The 15,248-nt window shown below is 47.7% G+C and overlaps 2 protein-coding genes across 2 annotated transcripts; one reads left to right on the top strand and one right to left on the bottom strand.

Annotated features, from left to right (window-relative positions):
* The first annotated feature begins 204 nt into the window (after window positions 1-204).
* Window positions 205-6,033, top strand: BRCC3 (BRCA1/BRCA2-containing complex subunit 3). Its single transcript, XM_053955546.1, has 8 exons — window positions 205-324; window positions 794-913; window positions 1,540-1,627; window positions 2,249-2,337; window positions 2,865-2,920; window positions 3,596-3,727; window positions 4,091-4,134; window positions 5,271-6,033. Exons 1-8 carry the CDS (start codon window positions 220-222, stop codon window positions 5,420-5,422), a joined length of 786 nt encoding a protein of 261 aa, XP_053811521.1. The 5' UTR covers window positions 205-219; the 3' UTR covers window positions 5,423-6,033.
* A 914-nt stretch (window positions 6,034-6,947) lies between these two features.
* Window positions 6,948-15,224, bottom strand: GCNA (germ cell nuclear acidic peptidase). Its single transcript, XM_053956093.1, has 10 exons — window positions 15,070-15,224; window positions 14,116-14,162; window positions 13,618-13,669; window positions 13,157-13,230; window positions 12,567-13,004; window positions 12,073-12,244; window positions 10,853-10,997; window positions 9,828-9,966; window positions 8,784-8,988; window positions 6,948-7,840 (listed from the first exon to the last, which is right to left on the bottom strand). The coding sequence occupies exons 1-10, from the start codon at window positions 15,222-15,224 to the stop codon at window positions 7,588-7,590; spliced, it is 1,680 nt and encodes a 559-aa protein (XP_053812068.1). The 3' UTR covers window positions 6,948-7,587.
* Window positions 15,225-15,248: the final 24 nt, after the last annotated feature.

The raw sequence follows: 15,248 nt of genomic DNA, 5'->3' as shown, positions 1-15,248 counted from the left end.
CCCGGCCCTGCCATCCCCCGCCGGTCCGCCGCGGGCATCGGCCGCCGGGCGGAACCCCGGCGCTGCCGCTCCCGTGGGCGGCACGGCCCTTCCGCCGCGCCGCACCGCTCGCCTCGGCGGAGGCTGCGCCGATTGGCTGGGAGGGCCCGCGGGGGCCGTTGCTATTGGTTCATTCTCCGAGGGGGCGGGGCGAGGGGCAGGCGGGCCGGGGGCGGCAAGATGGCGGTGCAGGCGGTGCACCTGGAGGCGGACGCGTTCTTGGTGTGCCTGAACCACGCTCTGAGCACCGAGAAGGAGGAGGTCATGGGGCTCTGCATCGGAGAGGTACCGCCCGCGGAGGGGCGGCCCCGCGGAGGGGCGGGTGGCGGCGCTGCCTATGCGGGCTGCGGCCTGCGCGGGGCCGCAGGACGGCGGGGCGCGGGCCGTGACCGGGGAGCGAGCCCGGCACCCCTCTCGTCTGCAGCCCTGGCAGCCGCCTGCGCGTAGCTCAGCTCCTGAGAGAGTCGAAGCTCCTGAGAGAGTCAGGAAAGCTCCCTGTGCGTAGCTCGGCTCCTGAGAGAGTCAGGAAAGCTCCCTGTGCGTAGCTCAGCTCCTGAGAGAGTCGGAGCTCTTGAGAGAGTCAGGAAAGCTCCCTGTGCGTAGCTCGGCTCCTGAGAGAGTCAGGAAAGCTCCCTGTGCCCGTCCCCTGCGTTCTGCGGCGCGCCCCTGTGCCCTGCGATGCTCGGCGCAGCCGGCCGTGCCCTGCGGGTTGTTTCTCCAGCAGAGGAATCACTGATTTCCCCTCTGCCCTTAGGTGGACACCAGCCGAATCGTCCACATCCACTCTGTGATAATCCTGCGGCGCTCTGACAAGAGGAAAGACCGTGTGGAGATCTCACCAGAGCAGCTTTCAGCTGCTTCCACCGAAGCAGAGATATCCTTCAGCAGAGACAGCAGCAGGCTCGCCGTGGAGGGCTTTGCCTCAGAGCTCTCTCGAGGGCTGTATTTTAGGCCTGCACTTGGCTTGAGGCTGTCAGCTGCTCCCTCCTGCAGCTGCTCAGCTGGGAGGGCTGGGCTGGCCGTGGGCTCTTGCCTTTCCCTGGAGTCTTCGTTGGTTCCAGCGCTTGCAGTGGTGTTGTGTTACAAATTTTTTATCATTGTTTTGTATTTGGGCACTGCAGGTAAAACTGCAGTGTGTTTATGGAGGGGGTGGCAGCTCAGCAGGGAGGCTGAGTGGAAGAGGAAAGGTCAGCAAGGCTCCAGCTGCTGCACTGGGGAGCCTCTCCCTGCACACACTCAGGGATGCTGCTTTGGACAGCTGCTGAAACGTTGTTTGTTGCCACGTGCAAACAAAATCCAAGTTGCTTCTGCAGCTGTGGCTCCTGATGGTGCTGGGGAAGAGGCTCCCATCAGCTCCCTGCACTGTTTGTTACCACCCCTCCAGAAGGATCTGGAATTCTGTTGACTCATAGGAAACCCTTTTAAAACTCTGCTGTTTTCCCTTGTACATACAGCCCTCCCCCGTGTCTGCTGGTTCCAAAGGCTCCTTGACCCCCACACAGGTTGGCTGAGATGACAGGACGTCCCATGAGGGTGGTGGGCTGGTACCACTCCCACCCCCACATCACGGTGTGGCCCTCCCACGTGGGTAAGAGCAGCCCTGGCCTGGGCTCTGGGGGAAACTGCAGCTGCTGATCCTGGCACTGGAGCTCCAGAGGTGCACATTGCAGCAGCTCTGGGTCTGAAACGCTCCCTGATTGTCTGGGTGGGCCCCTGCCAGTGCAGCCCCATTGCTGTGTGTGCTCTCCAAGGACCCAGATGTGACCCAGGAGTCACAGATCAGCTGCTGCTGGTGCTGCTGTTCTTCCAGGTGCAAAAACCAGACCTTGGGTGTGGGCAATAGCAAAAAAAGGCTGTGGGGATCCTGGGCCTGCCACGATGATTTCTGATCTGTGTGGCTGTTGATGCATAGCTGAAAACTTTCATAAAAGAAGTACCTGAGTACCTTACATGTGTTTGACTCCACGGTGACCTGTGGCAGCAGGCTGGCTGTGAGAAAATGTCTTGGTCTCGTGAGCTCAACTTCTGTTTCTAAGATTTGCTATTGGATCGAGTTCTTTATTTAAACTCAGGTCACCCAGAGTGAGGCTATAAACACAAAGTTTGTGCCATTTGTTGCCCAATTCCAGCTCACCCTTCAGAAGGTGGCAGGTCACTTCCCAGCCCTGCAGGGGAGCAGGGCAGCTCTCACTCGTTTCTGTCCCCGCAGATGTCCGCACACAGGCCATGTATCAGATGATGGACCAAGGGTTTGTAGGGCTGATCTTTTCCTGCTTCATCGAGGACAAGAACACCAAGGTAGGCAACTGAAAAACGGCAACGAACCCTCCAGGGGCTCATGAGAAACATCAGGGCAGAGCTGAAGTCCTTGGGTGCAGCCTGCAGGAAGGGCAGAGCTGTGCTGGGAGCACATGGCAAGCACGGTGGGAGTGGTTTGGACTGTGATGCCACGGGCAGGAGAACAAGTGATGATTGCTCTGAGCTGCCCAGGGGGCTGCAGCAGCAGCTGCAGAGTGTGCTCTGAAATGGGCCTGGGCTCTTCCCTCAGGTGTCCAGCCCAGCACACACAGCTCTGCCCCTCTTCCAGCCTCTCCAGGAGGCGTGTCACGTGTGTTAAGCTGGCAGTCGGGTCTAGGCTGTCCAGGCAGCTGCTGCTGAAGAGTTTTTTCATCATTAAAGGGTCTATCAGTGTATGCCTTAAGCACCTCAGCAAGCAAATCACAGCAACACATCTGGAATTCTATCAAAACCTTCCTAAAGGAATGTGTCTCTGCCTTTTAGATGTTTTTTGCCTTTGGAATCTGACTTTCTGCTGTCTCTCTTAGACAGGCAGAATTCTCTATACCTGTTTCCAGTCTGTTCAGGCCCAGAAGAGCTCAGAGTGAGTACAGAATATTACATCTGATTGTATTTTGTCTCGTCTCTCCTTTCTCTGGGTTGTCTCTGATAAGTGGCTTCTCAGCCTGTTGTGAGGAGCAAATGTACAGAGATGCCTGCACAGGGTCTCCTGCAGGCTGCTGGAAGAGAAGCTGAAGATTAGGAGTGATTCTTTTAGGCTAGATAATTTATTCTTTTAAGATTTGAGGCCAGGGTGTGGATTTGTGCTGCAATTCGTTGTGTAGCACCACCTTTTTGCTTCCAGCTCTAGAGTTTGAGCCCGGGGCCGGGCCCCTGGACACGAACACCAGCCCTTTTCCATGGGAAGCAGAACTCAGCAGCCCAGGCTCCTGCTGTCAGTTTGCAGGAGGTGCCTGGCACTGCCAGGGCTGCCCAGTTTGAGGTGGTGCCAGGTTGGGTCTGGGACACATCCTGCGCCCTTCGGAATTTTAGGAGGCGGCCGCCCGCTCAGGGCCCCGGCCTCAGGTTTGCACCTTACAACTAAAACTCAAACTCAAGACAAGTATGTGGATATAAAATGCTTCCCTTTGCCTGTCAGCTCTGGCATATGTTCCCAAAAGTGGATGTGCAGCACTGCCAGGCCTTAGACAGACTGTTGCAAGGTTGTAGAAGTCAGTTTTTTGTTTGCTGCTTTTAATTATATCTCATAACCTTCCAGATATGAAAGGATTGAAATTCCCATTCATGTTGTCCCCCATGAAACCATTGGGAAGGTGTGTCTGGAGTCAGCTGTGGAGCTGCCCAAGATCCTTTGCCAAGAAGAACAGGATGCCTACAGGAGAATTCACAGGTAAGGGCCCTGGGGCTCTGCCCTTCTCCAAGGCTTCCTTCGCTGGCTTGTTCTACTGTTGCTGTTCTTAAGACTACCAAAGCTTAGCAAAGCTGCAGAAATTAAGGAGGATTAGCAGCTCCTGTGCCTCTGTGGAACTTACTGAAGCCTGTAGAACTAAGCCTGGGGTTAGCAGCAGAATTTTGGGGTTTTGTGATCATAGGTTGATATCCTTGTGAATGTGCAGGGCTTCCGCAGGTGAAGAGGTTTTAGGTGTAGCCGTGGTCTGGTCAGTGATTCGTGGGCAGCTGGTTTTACAGCCTGTGTTTAATGCACAACTCCCTGCTGTCTTGTCCCTAACCTGCTTTCTTTTCCTTCCCTTAGCCTCACCCATCTTGACTCTGTAACCAAGATCCATAATGGCTCAGGTAAGGATTCCTTTCTTGCACGTGATAATCCAGGGTGCTGCTCCCAGAATCAAAATGGTGGAATCTTGTTACACAGGAACAGAATTATAACTAGGAACTTAAAATAAAAACTTCAAAGGCTGTAGAACACCCTAATCCTGGGTGAATCACGAAAGTTGTATCCTTCAGGCTTTGTGCGTGAATTGGTTAAAATTACAGAAGACTTTGGGATTGTTTGGGGTTGGTTTGTTTAGGTTATTTTTTCTGTTGGAACAGGAAAGGGCATTTGGGATTTGTTGAGTGTTAAAGCAGTGTGTTGCTGCGTTGTGCTGAATAGTTTTATTTAGTTGTTGTCCCGCGCTGGGTTTTGGATTTTGCACTGAGGAGTGTGTTTGTATTCCCCTCTCTTACCACATGGAATCCCCCTCCCCCCTAAGCCCGTTGGTGGTGTTTTCTCCTGCTCTGCTCCTCCCCTCTCCCCCTCCTCACTTGTACCCCATTGACTGCGGCCCCTCTCCTCTGCCCCCCATTGCCCCGGGTTTAAAATCTCCCGTGGTCAGACCCTCGATCTCTTTTCCTCTTTGCCTCCCTTGGACTTCCTTGGAGTGGTTCCACAATAAAGTGGGACTCTGGTCCCGAGGGGAAAGAGCACCTCCAGTCTTTTACTTTTGTCCTTGTGAGACTCAGAGCGAGCCGGGTCGGACCCCGAAGGCCCCGGGGTCAGTCTCAGTGTCTGGCTGAGCTGTGTGCATCCTTCCCTCTCCTGGCACTTCATAGGTGGTACACGGGTGTGACATCTTTCCTTCTGCCACCGCGATGCGGTGAATCCTCATCCACTTCTGTTCCAAGTTTATCGCTCCATTGTTCATTCACACACGTTTAGGAGATGAGGCATTCTGTGATGCTTCTAAATTTAGAAATTAATTAGCAACAGTGATTAGCTGTACGCAGATTTTCATTGTAGAAGTGTCATCCCTGCCTGGGTCACACCGAAATGGTGTTTCCCTGTTGGAAGCTGCTGGTTCTGACCTTCCTGTGTGGTTGCCATGGCCAGGAGGCTGGAGGGTTTCCTTGGCTGCCAGTTGGCTTTGGGGGTGGCGTAGCACACCGAGTCTCTTGTGTGTTGTCCTGGCATGATGTGTTGTTGCTCTTTGCAGTGTTCACAAAGAACCTCTGCAGCCAAATGTCTGCCATCAGTGGGCCCCTGCTGCAGTGGCTCGAGGACAGACTGGAGCAGAACAAACAGCGTGTGCAGGAGCTGCAGCAGGAGAAGGAGCAGCTGCTGGAGGAACTTGCTGCTTTAGAGTGAGGAGGAAACGCAGACCCTTCAGGAAAGTGACATGAAAAAATCTTCAAGAACTACTCCAGGCTGAAGGGTGGCCCTGCATTGCCTCAGTGAAGGTACTGGCTGTGCCTCTTCTCTTGCAGCAAAGAGCACAGCTCCAGGATCAGGACTTTACCTGCCCCAGCTTGGTGCAAAGCAATGCTGTGTCTGCAGTTGCTGCACTTCTGGCTCAGTGGTGGGGCTGGGCAGCACCTGAAGACTCCTGTTCTGGAGAGCACACACCTGGGGAACCTGTTGTTTCTCCCTCTATGTTTTGACAGAAGTGCTACTGCTTTACATGTATTCCAGGAGCCTGGAACAGGGTTACAGGGGAAAAGTGTGTCCCTGCTGTCCTATCTGATGCTGCCAGCTTCTGCCTTCTCTTAGTAGCTTCGGTTGACCGTGATCTTTTATCTAGTAATGTTGGGGATCACTGGTCATTCACCCAGGCAGGTAAGAGGTGGGAGGGAAGCTTGGGAACAGACCCGGAAGATCTTTGACATCAGATCAGTGTTTAGCATATGTCAAACCAAATAAAGAATTCCAAAGCTAGAGCTGTTGGGAGTAAAAATTAAATGAATGCTACCAAGTGCCAGTGCCTGCGTTTTTTGGCCAGTCTGTATTCTCTTCCTCCATGTAATGCTGGTGTGCACCCAGCACTGAGGTTCTCTAGAAAATGAACTCTTTCTGCTGGCTCGGTGAGAGGGCTGTGGTTCCGTCCCAGAGGGAAGAAGGTTGAGATGCTGGGCAGAGAACTCATAGATACACTTAGTCTACACTAGTTCTTCCATGCTCAACTTAACTGCAGAAATTTCCTAAGACTGGAATGAAGTAGCTCTAGTTGAATTTATCCCTTTAAATGTTCTTGCTGTTCCATTTCACAGTGTCCCCCATCATGTACATCCTCATCTGTGTTCTGTCCTGTGAATCTGTCCCACGTGAGCAAAGGATGGGACAGTTACAGTGACAGAGCTGAGGAAGAGGCACTCCCTGCCAGCGACAGCCAGTACTGACTAGCAGCTGTAAAGTGCTGTCAGATGTGGAAGCCCCATTACCCCACTGCTTTGTCAGACTTGACTTTTCAATCTTCCTACATTTCTACTGGCAAATGCCCTAAGAGCAGAACTTCTTGAAATATATTGCTCACTACTGTTTTCTTTTTCCTTAGGAGTGCTGTGAATAATCAGTAATTAATCAGTTTTTGAACAGTCAGCGATTTGTGCTGTTGTTTTTGCTGTTGGTTTCTAGTTCCAGTGCTCCTTACCTTCACCGTTGCTAGAGAAGGGAGGGTGGTGTGTCAGTGGCCCCAGGCTTCATGAGGGCTCCTGGGAGATAACCCAGCAGCCCTGGGCCTCCTGGAATGGGGATCCTTGGATTGTAATCCCAGTGACCAAAGGATGCTAATGACTGTGCTGATCCACAGCCAGGAGAGCTGGGCTGGTACCAGGGTTCTGTATTCCTACACAGCCATGATTAAACTGAAACAAAGCAGCCTGGTTCATTGCAAGAGTTTGTATCAAACTGGCATTTATTGATTATCAAAATTATTAAGCTCCTGAGCAATTTGCTTAGAGAAGACACAAACACTATAACACACATTCAGTTACATTTTATATGGAAGATTTAAACCATGACAAGACCTCCTCATTCTTGGGGAATCTGCTTTTCCCAACCTGACCTTCTGCATCTATTTTAGTTTCTATGAAATCTCAATTATAGAAGTACACTACTTACTGAGGGCTAAAGGGCTTTGGAGAAACTCACATATTCTATAAATGGATTTAAGACATCATCTACCCACCACTTAACAAGAACAGCCAAGGATCTCTCAGGAAAGTCTACACGTGAGAATATCTGAACCCATGTTGAAGCCCAACTCGGGCATATGCCCCTTTTCCTGCCCTGGAGTCATTCAGAGTCAGAGGACTTGGGCTGGTGGGCCTGGACTGGCTTGCCTCTGGCAATCCCAGCCAGATGCACACAGAGCAGTTCTTGAGCACACACGCAGCATCTCAGCTGCCCAGATGAAACAGAACATCCCTTACTCGCTGGAGTCACTGAAGACATGCTGTGTGTAAGTGCTGCTCAGAACTTTTACTACTCTCTGTACAAAGTTTAAGTGGCACCAAGAAAGGAGGCATACTGAGATACTAAAAGGAATCTTCCAGCTTGGTTTTCAAAGCAAAATCAGCACTGAGTTTCTTCATGACCTCTGCGTGGCTCAGCCCATGCTGCTGTCTCTTAGCAAGTGCATAGTTTTCCTTCACGTACTTGGCAAAGGGCGTGAGCTGTGTCCTGGCAGGGGTGCCCCCCGTGCCCGGGGGCTGCCGGAGGGCCAGCTGCCCCCCGCAGAAGGCGCAGACGAACCGCGCCGTGTCCAGGGACTGCGAGTGCCGCCCGATCCTGAAAGGCAAAAACCAGCACTCCTGGGAAAGGGCCCCTTTCCCTGCTGCTCAGGTCACATGACTGAGGCAGTACTTTAGAATTAGTATTTATCTAAAATACTGAGGCAGTATTTTAGAACAGGGAACAGTACATTTCACAGTGGTACAATCAAATCTCTGTTACACTTCTCTACCCTGGGACTTTTTCCACTGCCTTTTCAGCTTGGTTCCTTCCTCTGTCTCTTCTACTCTCAGACTACCAGTACGAAGTGCTACAACATTTCCAACTACCTCCACAACGCACGTATCAACGGCCTCTTGGGGTTTCTCCTCAAAGACCTCATTAATAAAAAAATCTCCTCAATGCTCTGTTGCATCTAAGCAACTACTGCATTGCACAGTCCTAATGAACACGTCAGGGTATGTGAGGTGTTTCCTTCTAGTACTTCTGAGAGTCACACATACAATCCTGAGGTAAAAAAAAAAACAAACCATAAATGGTGTCATTATTACAGGTTGTGCCCTAGTGTCAGTCCTTCCCATCACAGGTGCTGCTCACATCTGTGAGGTTGCAGTTATAATTTAAAGTCATCAGGACTATAAGCTGGAAGCTTCCTCTGGTAGTTTTATCTAGTATCTAATCACTGTCCAATATTCTGTGCCCAGTTTTTATGAGGATTTGTTCCTTCAAAGCTTAGGTATGTACCTCTTACTGCTTCCCAAAGACCTTCCCTCATCACCACTGGTCCTTAGATGACATTTCTGCCTGTCCTGACCTCTGAACTAGAAATGAAACCACCTGGAAACAAACGTGAAATCACTACTGAGGTTCTGTGGGCTCTAGAAAACATCAGAACAAGAAATTGCTTTACTATTCCAGAGAACCCTGATTTCTAGACACGGGAGGCTGACAAGTTAGAAAGTCAACAGGCAGTCACGTGCAAGAGGAAAACGTTACTCACGTAGCTTTGCACCGAACACACTCATAGGTGAATTTGTAATTGATCTCGTAGCTGTGGCACCGTGTCACCACTGGCAGCTCTGGATGAATTACAGCTGATTTGTTGGCATAGAACCTCCAGAACCGCCCGTGTCCATCCCGAATGCCGTTGATGAGCCAGGTGGCTGCGTGGCAAACCTCATGGATCAGCGTGTCCCGAAGGCGATCTCGGGGTAAAGCAAACAAAGAAACATCAGTCAGGCGTGGGGAAGAGCAAGCTCACCTTTGCTCACTGCCTTAGGCCTCTGACACTCATTCAGTATTAAGATTCAAGTTTTATTTTGAAGGTTAAAACTACCAATGTCTTGATAAGATAAAATGCTCCAAAACAAGGTGCATTTCCAATTTTTGATCAGCCCCAGTTCTGCATCCTAGTTACTCCCCCATACATCTAATCTGTTTGGGGTTTTTTTTGTTTGGTTGCTAAAGCTGCCCCACCCCTGCAAGTATTTAAGGCCAGGTTGGGCAGGGCTTGGAGAAACCTGTTCTAGTGGAAGGTGTCTCTGCCCACGGCAGGGAGTTGGTATAAGGGTTTTTAAGATCCCTTTCAATCCAAACCATTTTATGATTCATTTTCCAATACTGGGAGGGGATGAGGGAGAAATAAAAATCGCAGTACCACATAACAGAACTTAATTTGGCACTGACCTGTCTTTATTCCAGCTTTAAATACTACCAACAAGGTGTCTTGCTGTGATGGAAGAAGTCAGATTTTAGACTGCCATTATAACGCAGAATTAGAGTCTAACACCTAGCCTGTAGGTGTTCAAATCATTAAGAAATATAAACAATACTGCAGTTAGTGTGACTACATCTCTGTCCTCACATTTTGTACGTTTGCCCAGCCTCTCAGAAGGGCTGTGGAATGTGGATAAATCCATACATGTATGTATTTATTTATGCAAGATAATATAAAATTTCAAAGCAGGCTCCAGTTCCAGATCTCTTAAGCATCAGATTTGTTTTTATCTCTGAGAAGAATCAACACAGCCTTTCTTAGACCTACCTGCAGAGTCACAGACTTTCTCAGAGAGTTCAATGCGAGCGTAACGCTTCCCTTCAGGGCCTTCCCTCTGCCCCGTTACACAATACCCCGCTGTTTTTCTCATTTTCTTATTCCAGATTATTACCATGTTCTCTGGTAACTGAAAAACAGAACAGTGCATGTCATTTCCCCTCTCCTACCTCTTCTCTTACCCTCTGGCCCTCTGGCTTCCCCTTGTACTTAGTGCAAAGCCAGTCCAGGATGTCTCTTGTTGGTGCCCTTAACACTTAAGATGCCAACTCCCCTCCATGGCCTCTTATTCCCACCATCAGTTTTTCTGTAACCAACAATGGGAGTTTCACAATGCAGGGTGAGACAGAAGTCCTTAGTTCCTTCTATCTTACCTCCAAGTACCTTCAGGTACAGGGCTTAAGCACTGGGCTGCAAGATACTCTACTCCAGCAATTACGAGTCTGTTCAGCTCAGTTTTATGTGAAATCGTGACCTCAGCCTGTCAGCTCATCACTCTTTTATCATCTGCATAAAAAACACTTTCCTCACTTTCCTTCCTGGGGGAAATCCCACTGGAATTACTGAGAGCAGTACCCTTCCTTTCAAGGACATTTCTCTCATTGGAGTCCCCAGTATACCAGATGATGATCCCAGGTCAAGACAGCAGTTCTCTGCAACTGAACTTTAAATTTGAAACACAACTTGTAGCTTTATGCTCACCCTAAACTGTCATGTGAAGGATCACCTTTTTAATCTGTTCCAGAAGGGCAGACATGAACATCCAATAGGAAGGAACACAGATTACATGCAGCATTTCCATTGCAGCTGGGAAAGCAAAGCCAAGCTGAAAACTGCTGCACCATGGTGGTGACAAACCTCTTCTGAAGAAACTGCGTGGACTAATTAAAACATAACCCACTGCTATAAATCTTAACTTCTACAATCTGAAGAGGATAAAGAGCAATCACATCAAAAAGTGAGGAGCAACATATTAACCAGCATTTTAGAATGGTAGTTCTTGTTTTGAAACCAACCTTCTGCTCAAAGATAGTACTATTAAACAGTCTGTAGAGCTTCTGGGCCAGCTCCTCTTTATTTTTCTTGAAATACTTCACATAGTGGGAGGCTGGATTTGAAAGATCTTGCAAGAAACAGCCAGGCACTGAACACACCCTGAGCCTGCAAGAAAAGCCATTAAGCAGTTTGCTGAAGTAGAGAGATATGGAAAAACAAAGGGGAAAATAATGGCCACTTGAAAGCCAGTACAGATCTCAGGGATGCTTCAAGTGGCATAAACCTCTCCTGACTCTTTCCACCAGCTTGCCCTCATGAGGCCCATGGCTGTCCTCTTACCCCTCTGAGGGCATGAAGGGCCAGAGCTGTTGCAACAGTCCTGCAGTTACTTCATTAATTCACAAAATCAGATTATGAGGGCTCCTAAGCAGGAAAAGAGACTCAGATTTTGTGACACAGCGAGCCACAACAACACCAAAATTTAATCAATATATGAACAGCTCTAACATGATCATCACAATAAAGGTGTGTTTTCAGAAACAGAGAAAGAAAGATAGTCCAGGAATGCTCAGGAAATATTTCAGGAGAAGCAGATACTTCACCAGGACTACTAACTCCAATGCTGCAGGCATTGTGACCTTTTAAAGATATCATTTAAAGGTTTGGTATTGTATGCACCACTAAAAAATGATTAAAGGAAACAGCACATGGCTAGGAGGCATAATAAGGGCAGCTATTAGAAATGAAAAATGCATTCTTTTGAAAAGCCAAAGCTGCATCCACTTATAGAAAAAGAAACATGAATTCTCCAAGTTATAATGATACAGATTAAATACTGTATCATTATACAATACACTCTTGTTTAAAAGGCATGAATTACTAATAGAATCAGTTTTGATATGTTTTCAGAGGTAAACAGCTGGATATATATAATCTGTAGAGCCACCACATGCTATCTATACAAGACAAGGAATAGCAAGAGAGATAACATTTACAAAGAAGATTTGACATTTGTCAGATTTATTTGTCATCAATTCCTCTCGGCAGAGATCATTTACATCCTCCCTGTCATACTGGAGACTGAAATCCCTGGTTTCCAGCTACTCAACCATGAACAAATGCTAAATTAGTAGAAGTTCTAGGTAGCAGAGGAATCACATTATCCTATGCAAAAATGATCAGCATCTCTTTGTCCATCTGTAATTGTCCTACAACACAGGAACAATGAAGAAACACTCACCTGCTCTCTGTCTTTGCTGACTGTGAGCCACTGACTGATTCATTCCCAGGAATTCTTGCAGGAGTTGTTATCAAGGAAGGTGGTTCTTGAAGTGAAATGGATTTTGGCTTTGGTGTCTTGACTCCCTCCCCTTTCACAGGCTGTGCATCTTTGCAGGGTGGCTTGATGTTTTCTAGTTCAACAGGAAGAGCCATAGGATTACACAGCATACATTAAAAAAAGAAATCACAGAATCATTAGAAACCACCAGAAGGATCCACCAGATTTGCTTTCCGAATAATTTTAAAAACGAAAAGTGCCTACAATGATAAAAAAAAAGCAACATTGAAAAATTTACATCTTGATAGCACAGCTATTTTCTGAATGCTCAGAGGAGTAATTTTTGATTGCACCAAAATCCTCTGCAAGGTGCTGGGCTGCACCTCAGAGGTTGGTGCCACACAAATGCAAAGAGCCAGGCAATTACCACTGCAAGTCAGCTCAGGACTGCTCACCTGTTGTGCTTGGCTGAAAGACAGTTCTACTTGTGCTTAAGACACGTCTACGGGGTAGACTTCGCTTCTGTATCCGTTCCATTAAAGATCCAAAACTGTCATCTGAGCTCTCTGATTCCACCCCTGCACCATGTCCTAGTGCCACAGCTGGCAATTTATTTTCTGTATTTTCACAGCTTCTTTCTTTCCTTCTAACAAGCAAATCTGGACTGCCTTTGAAAACGGAATCTTTCCGATTTTGCGGAGGTGAAAGATTTATGCGCTTCTGACTCCCTTTCAAGTCCTTCACTCCATCTCTTTGGTGGTTATGCCACGGACTGTCTACAAAGACAGAATCTTCAGTGTCACTTGAAGAGTCTGGATACTGCAATTCCTGGCAGCAAGTGTTTTTCTTTCCAGGAGTCATCAGCTTTTTCGAGGTCTGAAGATCTTTCTGTGCTGCAATTCAAAAGAAAGAGTTTGAGGTTTTGGGAGTTGCATACAGGAGACCTGCCTTTGTCTTAACACTGAAGAAATCCCTTGAAAGATAGGAAAACACAAAGAACAGTAAAGCATCTTCTCATTTTTTTTTATTATAGATGATTGCTTACCACTCTTGGTTGTACTCTTTTTCACCTTCAAGTCCAAGAAGAAATCATCTGAGTCATCAATGAAGTCTTTCAAACTGTAAGGAAAAAAAAAAAAAAAGGCAAATTTTGTGGAATAAAGGCAGGAGCAAGCAGAAAAATAGAGCAGTACGTGTGCCTTATTAAAACAGCAATCCAAAAAGAGCCAGCCAATAGAACATTATCAGCTGCTCACAGCAAATGTCACCAACTGCATCCATGAATAGGAATGGCAAGAACATGTGCACCTCCAAATATTCCACTTTACATTTGCCCTGAACATAAATGGAGATGTAACAGGTCTGTCTGCACTCTCTCCTAGACTGGCCCATGAATCAATAAAACTTTAGACTGTTTTCCTCTATTCTGATTAAATATGTAAAATGTAAATATTATACAGAACACTAAAATGTGAACACAGGAAATTCATTAATGACAGCACCCACCTTGCATCTGCCTTTTTAGAAACAGATTTCGGAGTTTTTAGTCTTGCTAAAACTGAAACAAAAAAAGATTAATTAAGAACAAGGTTTTGTGTCTCTTGTTACGCATTTTTAGAAGTTTGTAGTAGCTAGTAAAAATTTGGTATAAAGTATTCTCAAAAAACAAACTAATTACATTGACATATAATTCCAACTCTCAGTTCCTCAAAGCTGGCAGCAGCTTTCTAGTCTCCGGAGACTAAAAAGGAAGCAAGTGAGTGACAGGGAACAGACAAAACTGAGGCAGCAAGAAAAATATAATGCAAGGCAAGAAGAGTGAAACTTGAGGCAATTCAAGAACACTCCCTGTGGCACTGAAACCAAGACTGCACTGCAAGCAGAGAACTGCTGTGCAGCACAAGCAGTGAAAGAAAGGAACATGTAAAAATGCTTCGCTCTAATTAGACAGAAATGTGCAATTTTTACCTTCTCCATAACACCAACTAACGTGTCATTACTTACACATCTCAAATTCGTCATCGCTGCTGGAAGAGAAGTACAGGGCACTGCTGCAAAAACGAAATGCAGAAACTTAGGTCACAGCAGCATCTGCATCTCCACTGGTCTGAAACACCCATGAACACTGAGAACCAAATATACATTGGGAAAAACACTGCAAGTCCCAGATGGGCTGAATTATTTTAGCTCTTTACAGAAAGCTTGTTTCTTGTCTTACACGTGGTCTGTGATCCGTCAGAGAAGCGTGGTACAGTAAGCCTGAAACCTCAACCCATGCACTGAGGAGCAAGAAGCTGCTTTTACACGAAGTGCCCTGTAAGAGAGCTGCCATGAATTTCGGGAAAACGCAGCAGCTGTCACACGGCTATGTCAAGAGGCAGGATGGAGGCATTACCACCTGGACTGCTGTGCCCATGCAAATGCAGGGACAGCCCACAAGATCCTACCAAGTTATTCATTTCTTTTCTTTGAGAACACGAACCAAACATTAACAACTTCAAAAATACCTTATGCAGCTGCTTAAAAGACCAGGAAAACAGCTTTTGTAAGACGGACGTTGCTTAAACCTTGAGGACTGCCATTCTGAAACACGCCAATACCTACTAATCACCGTAAAACAAACAACGGGGTGATCTCGGATTATAACGCTGTAGACACAATACATACTACATGCAACGCAGCATGTGGTATTTATGTATACACACGCGCATTAGACGTGTATATATATATATATATATATATGTATAGATATGTACGTATGTGTGTGTATATATGTATAGATATGTACATTTATGTATAGATATGTACATGTATGTATAGATATGCATACATATGTCTACACACACACACACACATATATAAACAGCTATACATTTTAAAACTCTCTACGTTAATAATTTAATAAAAATAAGCCAGGACACGCGGGCTGGGGCGCTGTTTGCCCCGGGGCCCCCTCACCCGCCGCTCGGCCAGCCCGTGCTCCCCGCGGCGCCCGTCCCGGGGCTCCTGCCGCCCGAGGCCGCTGCCCCGCTCGCTGCCCGCTGCCGGTGGCGGTGCCGGTGCCCCGGGGCCGGGTCGGGGCCGGGCCCGCCGCGCGCCGCCGTTCCCGCCATGGCGCTCGAACGGCCCGCGCGCGC

This window comes from Vidua chalybeata, chromosome 14, assembly GCF_026979565.1.
Source record: "Vidua chalybeata isolate OUT-0048 chromosome 14, bVidCha1 merged haplotype, whole genome shotgun sequence".
Classification (NCBI taxonomy): Eukaryota; Metazoa; Chordata; class Aves; order Passeriformes; family Viduidae; genus Vidua; species Vidua chalybeata.
This window is presented reverse-complemented; position numbering and strand designations above follow the sequence as displayed.